The sequence below is a fragment of the Phaenicophaeus curvirostris genome, chromosome 6 (genome assembly GCF_032191515.1).
Source record: "Phaenicophaeus curvirostris isolate KB17595 chromosome 6, BPBGC_Pcur_1.0, whole genome shotgun sequence".
Lineage (NCBI taxonomy): Eukaryota > Metazoa > Chordata > Aves > Cuculiformes > Cuculidae > Phaenicophaeus > Phaenicophaeus curvirostris.
Genome location: NC_091397.1, coordinates 20,665,620 through 20,684,530, shown reverse-complemented (window position 1 = coordinate 20,684,530; position 18,911 = coordinate 20,665,620). Strand labels below are relative to the sequence as shown.

The following is an 18,911-nucleotide window of genomic DNA, read 5'->3' as shown; positions in this document are numbered from 1 at the left end:
AGTGTATATGTGTGCAGAAGAGTCTTTTTGCCATAGTCTCATTTTTGTTTGGCACAGATTTAATCTCCTATTTGAACTGAACAGAGGGTTTTGCAAGTCAGTTGTTGTGTGCTACAATTGAAATTAATTTTCTTGAATGGCTAATGAATAAAAGGATGTCCGGATTTCATTAGATGCTAACTCTTAATAAACCTTTGTTTAAAAAATGTCTTTCAGAAGGGAATGACCGAGTGAAAACCAGTTGCTTAAAAGGTGGCGTTTTCCAGTGGTAGAACAATTCGGAATTCTCTGACTTTGAAAACACAAATGCTTATCTTCTTGAGTTATGATCATGTTCTTTGTCGTATATTGATCTCAACTGATCAATACCCTAGAGGCATTTAAAAGACAGGTAGATGAAATGCTGAAGGATATGATTTAGCCATGAATAGGTATGGTTAGGCTTGATGATCTCAAAAGTCTTTTCCAACCTAATGATTCTATGATTCTGTGCTGATTACATATGCCTAAGTAATAACACTCCTAAAATTTTTTTGGCCTTCCTACTAGGCAAAGCTTGGTTGTTTGTGCGGAAGGCAGAGAAAGCTATGGCTTTGCCATATGATAGCTGTGTTCTCCACCATCGTACTAGAGAGAAAGCGCAGAAAGGATTTTCTGCTCACATTGTGAAAGATTTTAATGGTTTGGGTTTTTTTTTTTCCTTTAGGGATTTGTTTTTGTAGGTATGTATTAACTTGTAGCTGGCAAATGAAAAGGGATCTTAAAGGGATGTCTGTGGGCTGGGCCCACTGAACTGGGCTCAATAATAGATTTGTACCAAGGTACGGTAGTGATTTGAGCAAGAGAGCATATGAAACAAAGCGTACAAAGCATGGGGTGGTCCAGAGGGGAGAGGCTGCAGTTCCCTTCCTGGCTTTGGCAAAGCTCTAATTTTTACAGAAGGTGCAGATAGGTTTCACTAGCTCTTATTTCACTAACTAAGTCTGGGCTTCCTGACTACAAATAGCAACAAACAATACTCTGATCTATTTACAGCTTTGTATTTACAAATGGGAATATCCAGAAATTGCTGTAATGGTGTTTAAGGCTAATCTCATGTAGATACACTGAGATGTTGCTGGGTAGAATTATATACAATATTTTTCTCAGGATGTGCTAAGTCTGATAATTTTTTTAAATTTTTGAAATTACTATTAAAACCTCAGTCCTACAGGATGTTTATATAAAATCTCATGTCATATTTCTCAGTCCCTATCTCTGGTCTGTTTTTCCTACTGTCCTGGCAAATATTAATCTAACAAGAGAGATGACTGCACCTTTTTGCATTACCAATGATCATAGCTAGCAAATTTGAGAACTCAGAGGAAGAATTTTTGATCCACTTTACAAAATGGTTTTTGACAAGACAGTATTTCTGGCAGCTGGAGACATCAAGATGGCATATGAATCAATTTTAGGATATAAGAGCCTTTTACCCCCACCCCCAGTAAATTGTGAGCAGCCTATCTTTGTCTTGATCAGTGATACTAAACTCTGCTTGATGGAAACTAGGCATTAAATACTTCCTTGGCCCTACAGCTGGTTGTGGTGGGTGTTTTAAACAAGCCTGAAGTAAATCTCTTACCATTTCTTTCCTACTATCTTTTTCAGCAAGGATGGGGAAACAGAGCCTAAGATGAGGTACATAATATACTCTACTTTATGTTGGTCTTTTGACAATATAGAATTGCTAAGTACTGTCCTTGTGCTGACTCTAGCTTCCATCGAAAATTGGCAGTATGCTAGCACTGGATCTAATATGGTAAAAAAACAGAGTAGAAGCGCTGCTACCCATTCAGGTAGCTTTGGGGTCATATGAGATATCACCAAGTGCCCCGCAGCAAGTCCTATCAGAAGACTTTGATTGTGCGGAGACCAAAAGAGAAGCAGCCAGAGAGTTGGGAATCTCCTGCCAGTTTCTCTGAAGTGTTCTGTCTTGGATGCACAGTTTTCAGAGTGTTTTGGAGGAAAATGAGCTGTAGAAGTCATGTACTCTAACCCTGTGTAAGTAAGAAGATGAAAAGGGAGAAATGAAAGAAATTATTCCCCTATGCAACAAGACATTTCAGGGTATATGTGAGAGTATGTTGTCACATATCTACAAAGCTTGTTACGTATGTGAATCTACAAGCTGAAATCGTGGCTTTCCCCTGGTCATCTGGACTGGAGCCTACCTCTTAGGGAAGCCACTTTCCTCTGGTTCTGTTTTTTTTGGAAGCTGCTCTGCTATTTTCCCTCTAGTTTATATGCTGCAAGGGCATTTGAGTAAACCCACACCGAACTGTATGCTTAAATGGTACCTCTGCCTTTGCCCAGTGATAGTCTGTCTCATGCAAAACCTTTCACTGTTCAGCTGCCGCTGGCAGGCAGTTCATTTTCCAGCTAAGTAACCACAGCTTGTTGTATTACTGAGCATTTTAACATATGGTTTTACTTAACATTAGCTGCATGATAAGAAAACATTTTTTTTCCAAAGTAGTCTTATTTCTTTCTACTTTAATACTTTGTGTGATATGGTTAGATTTGTTCTTTGTTTTGAGCTCCAGGTTCTTATACCACTCCATGCATTGTGGGGGTGAGGGGTAATGTGGAGGGTGGGGGAGGGTTATTTGGTTTTAAATTCCAAGTATCATCTTTTCAATTCTCTGATCAGAAATTAAATAACCTGTCCCAAGAAAAAATGTGCATCGTATCTTTTGCTTCCCTATGCGTCAACATCTTCAGGCACAATGTATGGGCAGAAAAAGCCTTTGCTGCGGACTCTGACATGCTTCAGGTAATCACAACTGATGTGTAAGGGGAGCAGTTAGTTGCCTTTAAAACACATCAGGCTTCGTGGATCATAAAAGCAAAATCAATATCTGTACCTCAAAGATGACTGCTACTGTGCAAAAGGTGCATGAGCCAACTTGTACTATGATAGCAAAAGCATCTGATAGAGTTGGTTTATGGAGCTTCAGTGGAACGTACCTGCCATTCAGCCATTCAGTCGAGCCCTCTAATTCTTCAGAACTATGAAAAGAATGGAAAGATAATGACATGGTTTTTTAAGGCTTGTATTAAACTGCTTATTGACAGCTATACAAAGTGATTTTGAGCATTTCTGTTCTTGTCAAATGTGTTGTTTGGTATTTCAGGTTGAAAGAAATGGGTTTTCAGGTGTTTATTTCCAATAAAGATTGTTTTGGAGAATGAGCAAGATTTTATATGCCTTTTATGAAAGCAATGTCACGGCCACAACAAGGAATAATTCGACATCAATTTATTTCATTGCTGTTATATAGCACTGTTAAATTAAAATGATTCTTTTTCTCTAGATCATTTTCTTTTTGCCAGAATATTTTCCCCTTTTTAGAAGACAGAAGGTATTATACAGTGGGAGCGACTTGATCTGGGAAAGAGCTAGCAATTGTTGAAGGCAACAGACTGCAAACCACATTTCTCATCCCCCTGTGGAATGAAGGGGTGACATTGAGACTGGGAGAAAAGAAGGGGTATGGGAAATGTGGTTTAATTTGTCTTTGTTACTCACACTTCAAACCTACAAGTATATAAAATCGGGCTTATGTTTATGTAACTTGTTCATGCAGGGTCTTACAAGGGAGAAGATAGTTATTAATCTAGGTGTTTCATTTTTATGTTGCATGCATATCCCATATGCTGTCATATCTTTGTAGACGCACAGTAGCAACTTCAAAGGACTCATTGCCTTTGTTGCTTTGAACCTGCATTCTGTTATTCTGCACACCTGGCAAAAATCATCAAAAAACTTTCTAAGTGGTACTAAGTTTGTGCACAACTGGGAGTAGAAAAAAGAAACCATTGGAGTCTTACGTGCAGATTGTTGTGATGTAGTAGGTTAAATTTTATGTGTAAATCTAATATGTTAAAATGCAACATATATGGAGCATATTTTGGAATGGATAAATTCAGATGTGTAATGCGTTTTAAATCAAGTCAGGTTTTTGCATCAAGTGGAAGTTTGATTTCATATTTATATAGTTTTCCCCTCTTTTTATATAAGTATGCAATGAGGATTAGGAGTGAATATACCCCCCTTGATTTATACGTGGCTTTCATACTAGTTCATTCTTCATTCTAGTCAGATTTATTTATACATATAAATCTTAAAAAATGCTGAACTCTCTCTGATTTGTTTTCATTCCAGTATTTAGGAGCATAGTATGCTTCTACATATAGTTCTTGTGGTGAATTTGGGAAAAAAGCTCTACCAACCCCTCCCACAAAGGAGAGATTAAGTGGTTCAGGAAATTGCAGGTCTGAAAAATTCTTCCCTGACTAAATGAATCAACCACGGGCATTTACCACTGTCAGAAAATTAGGTCACAGATAGTGTAAGCCAATTTTCTGCGGAAGTCTGCTCAGGAATTAGTTAATTTTACATTTGCTGCTTTCTTTAAGTTGTAGTGGCAATGATAAAATGTCCATGCTCAACAGTGGCTTCAGCCTTTGAATCTCTGGGATGATTTGAAATGACTTTGTGTTTCTATTCAAGTTATTCCAATGCATGACTAGAGTTCTCATTAGAATGATCTTCATGCAAGGCCTGCCTGCTTCCCAGCTATCATCCACCTCCTGCTTTCCATTTTTGTCTAAAGTAAAGCTGCATCTGCCAAACACTTGGAAATACGCTCTGTGGTTACTAATTACCTGAGCTGATTTACTTAGTTATGTGTTCCAGCACAATTAAGTACTTTATTTTCCTATTGTATCTGCCTCATTATTAGTTATAATGTTGACATTTATACTGTAAATGGGATGAAAGCATGAAAGAGAAACTGTGTGTGAAGATAAGACCATTGTGCAAGGGATGAATAAGTACAAAAGTATTAAGACCAATTGCAATATATGAATATGGAGCCAAAGGTTTTGTTTATATTGTCTTCAAAATATTTTTGAGGAGTATTTTCAAGGTTATAGACCTACCAAGACTGTGTCAAAATATGTGTGTGCATGACCATAGGGGTAACAAGTGGCACAAATATTCTATGAAAATATGCATATTTAAAATGTCTAAATAAGTATGAGGGAGTACTTATCAAGGAAAAGAAATTTTATACACACACAGAAATAAACAGGATATAATAAAAATACATTTCAAGGACTATACTTTGGCAGGACTGTTTATTATCCTAAAATGGTGAGTAATAGAGTAAAATTACAGCTACAATTCTATATTCTGAAAGTTTGGGTTTATACGTGACTTGTAAATATGTGCAGGCAGTTTTATTTTTTAATTGGTATTTCTCTCACCTGTCAATTAGCAAAAAAGAGAAATGGTGTTTAAATATTTAACTGAAAGAATCTTCGCCCCCTACCCCCCCACCCCCACAGTTGCAGTTTAATTGTAAGGATTATTTTAATAGTTTGTAGGTGTCTAGGTATTAAAATACTATATCATTTTAATACATAAGTATGTTTTAAATGAAGCTAAGAGAGCTGACAAAAGCTATCCCTTTGTCAATGGCAGATGTTACCAGCTGAATCTTCTCTTGTATTTTCTCTACACTTGGCTTTTCTTTTGAGTTGGCTTCATGGTACTTGACCTTAACTGCTAGCAGTCATGCAGGAAAATTATTCAAAACAACCACCTTTGTTTGTTTACAGCATCTTATGACTTACAGAACTGAGAAGAAGTTAGCAAGTATTTACCAACGGTTTTGAGAAAGGACAGAAGTAGAAGGATGCCTAAAGCACTCCAGAAATTTGTTATTTTTTATACTCTCATTGATTCTCTATGTCATATCAAACAAGCCTTTTAACAAACCCGTCTCACCTCACAGTGGTTAGGATGGAGATACAATCATTAAGAAAGTGGGGTTGCGCAGTAATAGGTTTTTTTAATATCATATATTGACTGGAGTTGGCTGAAAAATAGTGTTTCTACATTGAGAATAATTCCAGTTCTTAAGGTTTGTGTTTGCTTCTGGAATTTCACAAATGTGTTTTAGGGGTAGATTTATGTTCCTTTATAAAATCATTGAATAGTTTGTCTTGGAAGGGACCTTAAAGATCATATAGTTCCAACCCCCTTGCCACAAACCTTCCACTGGAACAGGTTGCTCAAAGCCTTATCCAGCTTGGCCTTGAACACCTCCAGGGACAGGACATCTACAACTTTTCCATGCAGCCTGTTCCAGTGCTTCACCACCCTCACAGTAAAAATATTCTTCCTAATATCTAATCTAAATCTACCCTCTTACGGCTTAAAACTGTTACCCCTCATCCTATTGCTGCACTCTGTGATACTCCACATGTGTTGTATTGCAATAATACTAAATAGGAGAAGAAAGGACCTCTTGGGCTTGATAGTAGGAAAACATACTCACCAAGACTTAAGAAGGAAAAGAAAACACAAACCAGCATAAATACTGTTGCAGTGGATACTATCATATGCCAGTAAAGAACTGAATTTTTGTGAGATGTCTGCTAAATAGATTTTTTTCTGTTAGAAAGTTTTCAGCCAACTCTAATATTCTTGTTATTAGGGCATTAGTTTTACTGTTGGAATATACTTCCTTAAATCAATAGGAAGAGAAAAAGGAAATACTTCAGCATAAGGCACCAGCTGGTAAACACTTTGAGACCTAATATGCAGACCTTAGTTTTGAAGATCTACCTATAACTCAAATCAGCTTAAAGACTGTTAGTTTTGACTAGCAAGGCAAAAGCTAAAATAAAACTCAAGAAAAGCCTCACTCTAGGCCAACAGGAGTTTTTAGTCAGGCTTTAGGTTTGGGCATCTAAAGAAGTCAGTCCCATTAGTTAGTTGAAGTGGAGTTCGCAAACCTAAACAATATAGGTTTATGTCTAGGCATCTTATTGTTTAAAATGGCTGGTGTTTCCTGGCATTAAAATGTAGAAAATTTTACTTTGAATAGAACTGCAGCATTACTATATTCACCATAGACAATTGTTCTTTCTTGAAGGAAGAAATCCAGTATGAGGTTTTGGGTGAGCACTTCTGATGGAAGCAGCCCACTATTGATCTGAGGACTACTGTTGGTTCGGGGATGAATAGCATAAACTACAGAGACATGACACTGCATAGAATGTAGCAGAAATACTGCTTTGCTTATAATCATCAAAAAATCCTATCTGTTCCACTCTCTGTCTGCCTTTTTTTTTTAAAGGTTGTCACCTCTTCTTTTCTGAAATAGTCTGTTACTCTGTGACTCTAGAAATATTAAAAAAAAAAATATATTAAATTATCAAGAAGTAATGGTTGGAAGGAATAGAAAGCACTGTTGGATATGCACAGTGATAAATGGCTTATTTTGTTAATGCCATGTATCGGCTTTGTGTCCACGACTGGAATTATTCTTCCTTGTGTTTGCTCTGGTTTTACTTCTGTATGAAAACTTGCTTCTCAAAATAATTGTTCAATTGTTCATCTTGGATCTTGTTCTTCTGGTAGCCATCATGGAAAATTCCTGGAAATTTTAGCTCTTGCTTAACGCACTATAAAATTGGTGGTGGGATTAATTTCTCTCAGATGAGCCTTTAATGCTTTGGTGATGCCTGGTTCAGCTTACCATTCTATTAAATCTTTCAGAAGTTACTGAAATGGTCTCAATTTATTTTGTTTTATTGTAGGTTTCATATATACTGGAGAAGTTGTGCATCGAATGCTAACAGCTACACAATACATTGCACCCTTAATGGCAAATTTTGACCCCAGTGTGTCAAGAAATTCAACAGTCAGATACTTTGATAATGGTATGTAGTAGTCCTTCACAAATGAATATATCTGTGTCCCTTGGCTCTTCACATTTTCCTAAGTAACTATTTTTGAAGGAAAAATCAAAATTTTTTTGTTGTTGTTCTTTTTCTAACTCATGGGCCATATGAAGCATGTGGCTAGACATCCATAAACAGTTCTTATTTTAGAACATGGTTAAAGAGTCATGAATGCCTTTTCCAAATTGAACTGATATATTTTGGCTGTTAAAGTACATAAACTCAAAATAGCGATGAATTTTATCAGTTTTAAAAGGAAAAATCTGTCTTGTATAACAGTGCAAGTCCCTGTTACTTCAAAATATATATAGTAAATACCATCTACCCCCAAGCTAAAATGAAAATAACATTCATGGAATGCAATATTAAGAATACACAGAAACATGGTAGGTAAAAGTTTAATAATCCTGTCAATAACCTAAGTATGCATGGAGTCCCAGGATTGGAATCCAATACGCTCATCTACACCACAAGTTCTGAGTAGTCCCTTGTACAAAAGATTGAAAGGGTAAAAGGCAAACTGCAGTGTTATATGCATGAAGCTCTGGAAGATATCTCAAAGGCCTTGAAGGTGTGGATATTTGTCTCATAAAGTCAGTTATAATCAATATTTTGAAAACAACCTATATGATTAAAAGGCATCTAGTGCATTACCTCAGGCCTGTAGTAATCAAATACAATGCCAGCAATTCTCTATTCTGAATTTAAACCTTAGAGAGTTTAGTATCATGACTTACTATTATGAGATCTATGATAGTTTCAAATCTTCCTGGACAAGCCTGTGCTATTCAACGTATATTTATTCATAGTGAATTTAAGACCAAATTATGAACATGTCCAAACATCTGTCACATTTCTAGCCAGGTGTGTTAATTTTTGTTCTTTACATCAGGGATCAAAATGTATGCTGTAACATTTGCACCTAGTCATAACCTTCCCTTTCAGTCAAGTCATTACTCACAGCATTTATTGGTTAAAAATCCAGTAAATTAGACTTACATGAGAAAACACTACTTCTTGCATGATTTTTCAAACAGAAGAAATATTATTTTCATTTTGTAAGCTGACATTGTTGCCTGAGATTTGTCATCTTTAATGAAAGTTTCTGAGAGTTTGGGGAAAGATGTTACTAATTCTCATTGTATTCCTGACTTCCAGTCTTCATACAAAGTCTATCAGTCTGTATCACACTGCTTTCATGACAATGTTGAATACTTCTTTGGGATTTTGGATCCTTCTTCATGTGTAAGGCATGAAAATCTTTTGGACCTTATGTGTTTTATTACAAAGAATTTGCTTTCTTACCCTAAATAAAAAGGAACTGAGGAAATTATACCTTCAGCTCTTTACCATATTTATCCATATTTTATTCCTGTGAGTAAGTGTGCTGCGTTAGAGTGGGATCTGTAATGAGCAAGCATAGAGTGCAGTGACCCATCAAAGTCTTGATTATGCAGTTCACTGCAAGGTGCACACAAATCTGCATAAAGGCTCTGGGATGTTCAGCAGGCAGCTGACTTCCACTTCAGACTGGGATTCTGAGATACACATAGATTTGAGCTACTTAAAAACTGACTATAAGCAGTTCTGGCTATTTTTTGCTCCAATACTTTTTAAAGTCCCCTAAATTCCTTTAAAATGAAATTTAATACGCTCAAATAAATATATAGAAAGCAATTAATGAATATGGGCACAAAATGAAAAATGCACTGTGAGCAAACTTAATAAGCATGTACGATACTTATGAAAGACACATGGAACAGTAATGTGGTGGACTTAGTGCAGTATGCACCAAACATTTGCATGCTCTTAGTTTTGTGACATCCTCTGCCAAGATGTGTTAATGTAAGTTACAACACAGTACAACAAAAGACGTTTCAGCAATATATCAAAAAGGCATTGAACTGGATGGCTACTGACCCACCCTGAATGCTCCAGAAAGAAACACAAGCGTTGTGAATCAAAGCACATGATTCTCATTAGTGCCAAAGAGAGAAGTATGTTGAGGAAGGCATATAAAGATGAAGAAGTCATTTTCAGTAAATACAGATTTGGTGATAAGTGTCTTTCAGCCAAGCTGCTTAAATGTGTCTATAACCCTCAACATCTGTAAAACATGCTTGTAGGGTATGCAATTCAATTGGGGTACATTTTTAGTGCAGTGAGTGGATATTCAGCCAGAGAACTCACATGAATATTAACAAGCCTCTTGCAACTAAATCTCTGCACACCAGACTCAGTGTTTACCCTGTCTATGAATTCTTAGTGATTTTAATTTAAACTACATTTATTTATTGCCAACACCTAATATTTTTCAACTTGCAGAGCTTCAGCAAGGGGTTGCACCATGTAGAAGAAAAAAAAGGTATTTATATTAATGCATAGTTAATGGAAGAATCTGAATTCCACAAACAATAACTTTTACTAAACAGGCAATGCTATTAGCACTTCACATTTTAAAGTTCTCGGAGTATATACATATAATGTAAAAAAAGCTACAGTAGAGCAGTGATTGTGGCAGCAAACCTGAGCTCTGAATGCTAAATCGTACGTTTAAGGATTATCAACTCCTTGTGCAATTCAAAGCAAGTTAGCTGACCATGCTTGCTTTATCAAAATTTTGTGCAAGTGGTTGAGGTAGTTATTTGTAGCATAGTGATGTCTACCTTTAAGAGGATTTCATTTGCAACTCGTGCTTGTAATATGTTTGGCATTTCAAGATGCTGGGCTGAAAGTTGCTAAAAAGAGACAAATCACTGTTCTTGTTTCAAGTAACTGTAGTTAAGTAATTTTCCTACAGTCAGCTAATATTTTTCTCACATTTTTTTCTTCCCTTTGCCTCTCTACCCCCACTCTGGGGTTCACAGGCACAGCACTAGTTGTCCAGTGGGACCATGTCCATCTGCAGGATAATTACAACCTGGGCAGTTTCACTTTTCAGGCCACCCTTCTCAATGATGGGCGTATCATTTTCGGCTACAAAGAAGTAAGTTTGGTCTGAAAATTGTCATTTCAGTAGACAAATTACTTTATACCTGGCAGGAATTTTCCCTAAATTTTGGGGGTGGTGTGTGTGTGTATATTTGAAAGTTCCACTATATAAGATCATTTCATTATATTGCTTATAAGATCACTGTTTTGCTGAAAAGAACATTTTATTGGTGGTGTTCATGTGATGGACTTGAAAACCATCAATATGACTCAAATGCACTACTCCCAGACTTCAACTAGCCTTTTTTGGCTGGTTTTAAGTATTGAGTGTTTAGTAAATTCTTGGTTGTTTAGTAAATTGCTCTTGGGTTTTGAAACGTAGAGTCCAATTTTCTCAATTAGTTCACCTGGTTTCGGCCTCTTTGAAAATATTCTAGAATCAGTGGCTAGTAATAAGAGGTTACCTTTCTCCTGCAGCTGTCATTTCTTTGCAACTGAAGTGTTTTGAAGTTCACATATTTCAAATAAGAAATATCTGATTTTTATCTCTAGCTCTGTGACATTCTCCATCTATTTGGTGATAACACTGGCTAGATTGAGGCCATTTGGTTTGCCCTCATAGCACCAATATGTTGTTTTCTTGCATGGGCTCTTCATTCTGCAAGTGTTTCAGACTTTCAGTTGTTAATTCAGGCAATTATTTTTGGGTTTTGGGTTTTTTTTGCTAGAATTGCTACAATCCTGGAGCGTATGGCCTACAGGCCATTCCTCCAGTTGAATTTTATGCAAATGAGTATCAGAGGGTAGGTAAACTCAAATCTTTGTGGGCAAAGAACAATTTCTTTCTTTCTTTTTATTTTTTTTTTGTTATTTTAATCTCAGTTTGGCATACGAAATGTAAGTCTCTCTGTTATCTTCCTTGTATTAAAAAAATGAAATCAGTAACAATTTATTGTTCAGACTTGGAGAAATCTGGGTTCTCTTGTTTCTCTGCTACAGACCACTTGTGAGCCATCAGGCCTATATTGAGTCTTGCACCTGAATGAAGCTGAAATAATAGCACTCCTCTCCCTTTCATTAGAAAGCTGATGAGGATCTGGGTTGTTGTACTAGCTACAGTCATACCTTCAGCTAAGATAGATGTCTTTGCACCTTGCAGACAGGATTGCTGCAGGATACTCTCACTGGATTAGTCTTGTAAACACAAGAAACTTCTCATCCGACATGCTTGGCTTTCCTCGTCTTACAAAAGACGTGCTGATGCAAGGTCTGCTTTGGCTTTCTGGATGTTATGTACAGGCTAGCAGAATTCGTCTGTTAAAATGCAGTTTATTTGTATTTTGACTCCAGCTGCATGAAAGCTTTGTGCCACTTAGCACAATGGAGCCTATGCTTGATCAAAGGAGTGTGCACCAAAGTATTTTTGATCTTCTATTGGAGAAACCTTTTGTAAAAAAAAAAATCTTTTTTAAGACTATAGAAAAGGTCCTGCCTTCAACACCCAGAGAAGACAGGAGGGGCACTACCTCAATTTTTAAGATAAATATGACAAGAACTAGATATGCATTCTGACATTAAAATGGTGATATTTTCAGGAGACTTCTATTCTTGGATATGTGACGCTCTGTCCTGTCTGCTACTGTCCAGTCCAGTGCAAAATGAATCCAGTATGGGTGGTAGAAGCTCTTGTTCTAAATTCATAAGTGTCTTGCATTCATTTTGCATAAATGTAAGTGACAATGCAGACTGCTGGGCAGTGGAAAACTTTATTCATTTAGGAGGACAGGCAAAAATGGGCCCCTTCATCAATCACATACCTAGAATTGCTTGCAACTATGTCATTTTCTCTATGGATAAACAAGCTATATGCTACAATAGTGTAGGCTGCTTGCTTTCACTGCACTACTGGAAGATTCCTCCAGAACCACAGTGCTTTTGTGGGGAAGCATTAGTACTATCCTTTTCATTAATCCTGAGACAAAAAGAACTGGAATTTACAAATGGGAAAACCTGAGGGGTTTCCCACTGCTGAGTCTTTGAAGTCCCCAGTCATGAGTTATTCTTGTCCTGAATGAAATTACCAAATATCACGTTAGGTCTATGGCACATAAGTAAGGAAAGAGACTTTCTAAAATGGTACTATTAACATACTAGTGCTCTGTAAATCTTTTGACAAAAAGATTTATGTAAAATCACAGAATGCTACAACTAGTGCTTGCCATTGGGAATTTATTGCAGAATGGATTTGGAGGCTGAAATTTCCAGAAGACTGCAGTCTTTATTTGCAAGTTGCCTTGCTCCATTAAAACTACCTTAGTTTTTCACCTAAATGAGTAAAATTGAATAAATTTTCCAGTCACTGATCAGACACAAGTAGTCTGAAAAGAAAAACTGAGACATTTGTAAATTTAAACTTGATTCTAGTGCTTATAAGTCTAGCTTGGAATTTATATACTTTCCAGTGCTGAATCCATTGCTTTCTGAAGAAGTCCCTTCCTTCTAGAGCCATTTATTTTGCTGGTGAGTCATGTTGTCAGGAGCCCCATTAACTACAGTAAGATTGGTTGCGTGAGTGCTCACTAGCACAAGTAAAAGTTGCACAAGAAGATTTCTACCATCTTTTTGGTGCCGTTCTGGTTTACTATCACAGTTCATCAAAAATGACAGTGATGTATGACAAATCTGCAATGTCTTCAGTGCATTGTCCTTGAAAGTCTCCAAGCTGAAACACCAGGTAAGGAATGCAGCAGACAGTTTGCCAGTAACTTTATAAAGCATCCCACAGGGGCTCTGTATTAGTGACTGATCTTGAAGAATCTGCTTATAAAATTATTGTGGTTATACATTTAAGGGAGGTACAATAGGGAATTCTATGCCTAAAGAACTTCATGTAAATTTTACCATTTATTTCTTATTTATTCAAACCATTTGAGATTCCCCTTCTCATATCCTTCCTGCTTCCACATCAAGTTTGCTACCTGATAAACCTGGTATTGACCACCAGGCTTGCATCTTGGCTGAAGTTTGCTGAGTATCGAAGGAGCTGTTCTGTCCAATCTTCTGTGTTTTGTCATTTGCCCAGTAAGAAGCAGTCTGGTATTCACAAGTGTTATCCAAAATCCAGAATAGTTTCTGAAAAAAGAAAAGAAAAAATTAGAAAATGAGCTGAGCAACCAGGATAGTGAAATCTTGCAACATCAGAATATCTTTCAGAAGAGTTAATGGGTAGGAGAAGGAGCTGTACAGCAAGTTTTCAAAATGTAAAAACAGTTTGAAATATAATGAGGTCCTATAGCAAGTCAAATGTTTATTTATTTGACAATTTACTGTATTTATAATGCATACAACTTCCATTTTATAATTTTGCTTACACCAGCTGTTAGTGTTCTGACAAATGGTCAATACATGAGTGCAAACTAGCCAACAGAACATAGTAATAAAGATAATGCTCTGCAAAAGCTTGCTTTTTATGTATTAGTGGTTAATACAAAGGGCCAGAAAGATGATCAGAGGGCTGGAGCACTTCCCATGTGAGGAGAGGCTAAGAGAGTTGGGGTTGTTCAGCCTGGAGAAGAGAAGGCTCTGGGGAGACCTTATAGTGACCTTCCACTACTGAAAAGGGGCCTAGAGGAAAGCCGAGGATGGTCTCTTTATCAGGGATTGCTGTGATAAGACAAGACATAACAGTTTTTATCTGGAAGAGGGGAGATTTAGATTAGATGTTAGGAGGAAATATTTTTACCATGAGGGTGGTGAAGCACTGGAACAGGTTGCCTGGAGAAGTAATGGGTGTCCCATCCCTGGAGGTGTTCAAGACCAGGTTGGATGAGGTTTTGAGCAACCTAGTCTAGTGGAAGGTGTCCCTTCCCATGGCAGGGGGGTGGAAAATTGATGATTTTTAAGGTCCCCTCTGACCCAAAACGTTCTATGATTCTGTGATATGTTCTGAATTTCACAGAATTTCAGTTCTCAAGGGCTTTACTTCTTTTTGAAGAAAATAAATATTCCAGTCTTTTCCCACTATGCTTATAGCTAATATTCCTTAGTGTAACATTTAGGGTTTTTTTCTGTTCATGGTTTATACAGGACAAATTTCGCAAAGCTACCAAAGGCTTTATTAACATTTTTCTTAACTTCCTTGACTTGAAGTCATCATTTAAATAGGAATGACTCTCTATTTATGTAGTCATCCAGACACAATTATTAAAATTGATATATTTGTTCAGATTGTCCAATATGTGAAGTTGGAAAATAACTGTTAGAGACTTGAAGTAGAATTTCTTTCTACTGTGAAAGGAGGCTGAATTGAATAGAACTGATTAAGTAGTAGCAGTTAGATAAAATTGATGTTCCTGCTACACGTAGTGGAAAGTATTCTGTTTTCAGTAAAAAGACTCCAAACCTCATGATTGTAAAAAAAAATGTGACTGGTATTATTCTAGTTAAAATCCGTCCTCCAAATATCGTGCCATGAAATCCCTACCATCCATTAACAACCATTTGCACATGCCTAGCCTACTGTTAAACTGTTCGACACAGCAGCCTGTCATGTCATATCTTGCCATTCAGGTGAGAAATTCAGAACTGCAGCTTGCTGCATGTGTTTTGCTGTAATTTTCAATAAATTATTTGATCATATAATGCAAACCTTCTATCAAAAGGGCGTATTTCCTTATAAACCATCATGTGGTAAAAGCCCATTTTATCTTCACATTTCTTTCAAAATATTTCACCTATAAAATGACAGTCGGTACAGTCATCACTGAGTGACAGAAGTATTCAATTCTGTAAAATTATTTCTTCACCACACTTTACAAGTAAATATAAGTTCTTGAAAATGTAGGTGTAATAATGCTATAGTTTTTCAAGAGAATAAAAGAGGTTTCCTGGGTTGCGGATTCCCCTCTGACTGCTTTTGTGTATGACTAATTGCTGAAACAGGCTGTACCTCAATTTGAAGAGCTGGCTATACAAACTTAATTTATGTTTTCCTCACGTTACGCAAGCATTGTTTCTAAACCCTGTTTCTAAAACATATATCCAAAATTTTGTCTGCTTCTTATATCTTAAATTCTGCTAGACTTGACCCTACTACAACTTTTTTATTTGGTTTAGAAAATGATTCTTCAAGTTCTTTACTCTCACTAGAATGCCCAGCACAAAAACATCTTCAACTGCAGGGATTTTGGCAAAATCTACTGAGATATTTCTGCTGCAAAATTTTCTGATTTCTGCTGAGGTTTTTGTTTATATTTTCTGTTCAAATTGGATACTACCTCCTGTTTTAGTAACAGCTATCAAAGTCATTAATATGTTTTATTAAACAGTGAAACTGACAGTGAATTTCCAGCTCTGAAGCAAATTGTACTGAAAATAAATTTTTTTAAAAAAAAAAAATTATACCACCTGCCTCCAAAAAACACACCTCTCCCATTTTTGGCATTTGTACTGCAAGAACCCATCACTCCTTCCTGCTCCTCCCCTCCCTGCCCCACAAGAAAGGAAGAGGAGTTATTTTGCTGTTATCATAATTTTTTAGAGAAAGATGCAGATTGTTCAAGTATTCACAAATACAGAAGAAATGTGAAAAGGTTCTAGAATTAAAATTAAAGCACTAATGCTCAATTCAAAAACCAGAAGTCATGCCATTAATTGGCATGTATACAGTACTGAATCCTCATTCATTGGACATGTAACCAGCTTTTCACTTTGGCATTTTTCTGGTAAGAGAAAAATACTGACCAATGGTATAATTTTAGTAGTTTTACAGAGGTAAAGCCAGGGCAGGCTATTAGATTAACTAGGACCATGTATCTGAGTTTCTTACACTTGATCAAGTTTCTTATGTCTTCAGTCTAGTAATTTCTGGTTAACTGAAGGCCAGCATTGAAAAATAAGACATCTACTTATGTTTTGAAAGCAACAATGGATAGAGGATCATAATTTTCCTTGGCAGTTTATCCCAGTGGTTAGTAAAATTCAGTCATAGAAACGTGCTTTATTCTACTTTGCAGATATCTGCCTGCAGCTTCTGGTTATAGCTTTCTGTGCTAGATGAAAACACCCTTTAGCCCCTCAGTTATTTCTCCCCATGGCAGTACTTGTTTATGGTAATCCAGCCAACTTTCCATTTTCACTTTGAGAATCCAAACAGATGGAGCTCTTTAGTTCTTCGATTAATGGCATTTGAGGACAGCAGAGGTTGTCAGATTGTTTTTATGCCTCTTTTAATCTTCCTTGTTCTAAGTTTTCAGCATCTTTTTAAGAAATAGACCCTCAAAACTTTGTATAATGTTTCAGTCATGATCTAATATGCAGGTATAAATAAAATAGTTGTGATGTTCCTTCTAACAGCTGCAGTTCTTCATCCACTACAACCCTGAAATTCCTTCAAGAACTGCTGGTTCCTAGAACACAGGTCCAAACCTCCACTTTGCAGTCTTTATTCTCTGAATTATGAATTTGCAGTTTTTGCAAGGTCTAACTTTGCTAATTTATCTAAGCATTTACTTATTTCTCCTTTGTCAGTATCACCTGCAGAACAGCTAGGCAGTAAATTTGTGTTCCATCCCAGTCTTTGACAAAACCTTTGATACTAGATGCAACGTTTGGAGAAGCAAGATGTTCTGTAAAGACAGACCGTCAGTCTGAGCTGCATCTTTAGTAATGGCTGCTGTTTGTAATCAGGCAGTCTAATTAACTATATTAATATTGTAAAAATGCTACATGTTACTAAGTCAAACATCTTACAGAATACTAAAGCTATAACATCTACACAAGTATCAGCCAAAGCTGCAACTATCACCAAAGACTGAAGTCATACTTGACACCTACTTTCATACAACCACATTGTCTAGCATCAATATCTCTGTTATGTAAAGATGAACTGGTCTATGGATATCAAAGGGGTTTTTATTTCTTCCTCTAGCTACTGGCAAGTGAGCATCTGTCATTTTCCACCTTTTCCATTAATTCCTCCTATTCCAAGATGTATTAAACATAAGTATTTTTAGGCTGGAACTCTCTTCAGATAGCTCTTCAAACATTTTTCAGTGTAAGTTAACTGATCCATAAGCTTTTAAAAACGTCATGCCAAGCTGAACTTTCACATTCTGTATGATCAACAGTAGATAAGGGGTGGTGCCTCCTTATCCTTGTCTCATACTAGCATATCATCTCAATTTTAGTTCAGCTGGGGAAAATAAATTAGTGAACATTACTGCTCTTTTCTATGTCATCAGTAAGAATTTTTCCACCTCAAAGTGTTGATGTGAACATTGTTATATAAGAAGCAAAGCAAACTGGAGTGAAATAAGATTTAAAAGTCACTTCAATCTTCAGTAAATCCCTAGTCATATTATGGTGTACTTTACTATATATTTATTTTAGAATCATAGAGTGGTTTGGGTTAGAAGGGACTTTAAAGATCATCTAGTTCCAGTCTCCCTGTGATGGGCAGGGACATCTCCCACTAGACCAGGCTGCTCAAGGCCCCGGCCAACCTGGCCTTGAACACTTCCAGGGAGGGTTTATCCACAAGTTCCCTGGGCAACCTGTTCCAGTGTCTCACCACCCTTATCATGAAGAATTCCTTCCTAGTGTCTAGTCTAAATCTTCCCCTCTCCAATTTATAGCAATTCCCCCTAATCCTGTCACTACATGCCCTTGTAAAAAGTCACTCCCTTGCTTTTTTTACGCTGCCTTCAGAAGGCTGCTATAAGGTGTCCTTGGAGCCTTCTCTTCTCCAGGCTGAACAACCCCCTCTCTTTCAGCCTGTCCTCATATGGGGGTTGCTTCATTCCTCTGGTGATCTTTGTTGCACTTTTCTGGATTCAAACCAATAGTTTCATATCCTTCTCATGCTGAGGATTCCAGGACTGGACACAATACTCCAGGTGGGGTCTCACAAGAGCAGAATAGAGGGGCAGAATCACCTCCCTCGACCTTCTGGCCATGCTTCTTCTGATGCAGCCCAAGATACGGTTCGTCCTCTGGGCTGCCAGCATGTATTGCCAGCTCATGTCGAGCTTCTCGTCAATGAGCATCTCCAAGGCCTTCTCCATAGGGCTGCTCTCAATCACATTATCACCCATCCTTTATAGAAACCGCAGATTGCCTTGACCCAGGTTGTAGGACCTTGCACTTGGCCCTGTTGAACCTCATGAGGTTCACACAGGCCC

At 37.1% G+C, this 18,911-nt stretch overlaps 2 protein-coding genes across 2 annotated transcripts in view; one reads left to right on the top strand and one right to left on the bottom strand.

Moving 5' to 3' along the window:
- The window catches only part of NEBL (nebulette), a 412,617-nt gene that overhangs the window by 54,447 nt on the left and 339,259 nt on the right, over positions 1-18,911 (bottom strand). The gene's annotated exons all lie outside the window — the stretch shown is intronic.
- The window catches only part of PLXDC2 (plexin domain containing 2), a 265,179-nt gene that overhangs the window by 179,110 nt on the left and 67,158 nt on the right, over positions 1-18,911 (top strand). The window contains exons 5-6 of the mRNA XM_069859523.1: positions 7,657-7,779; positions 10,668-10,786. Coding sequence (XP_069715624.1) covers positions 7,657-7,779; positions 10,668-10,786 — 242 coding nt within the window. The remainder of the gene's footprint in view (positions 1-7,656; positions 7,780-10,667; positions 10,787-18,911) is intronic.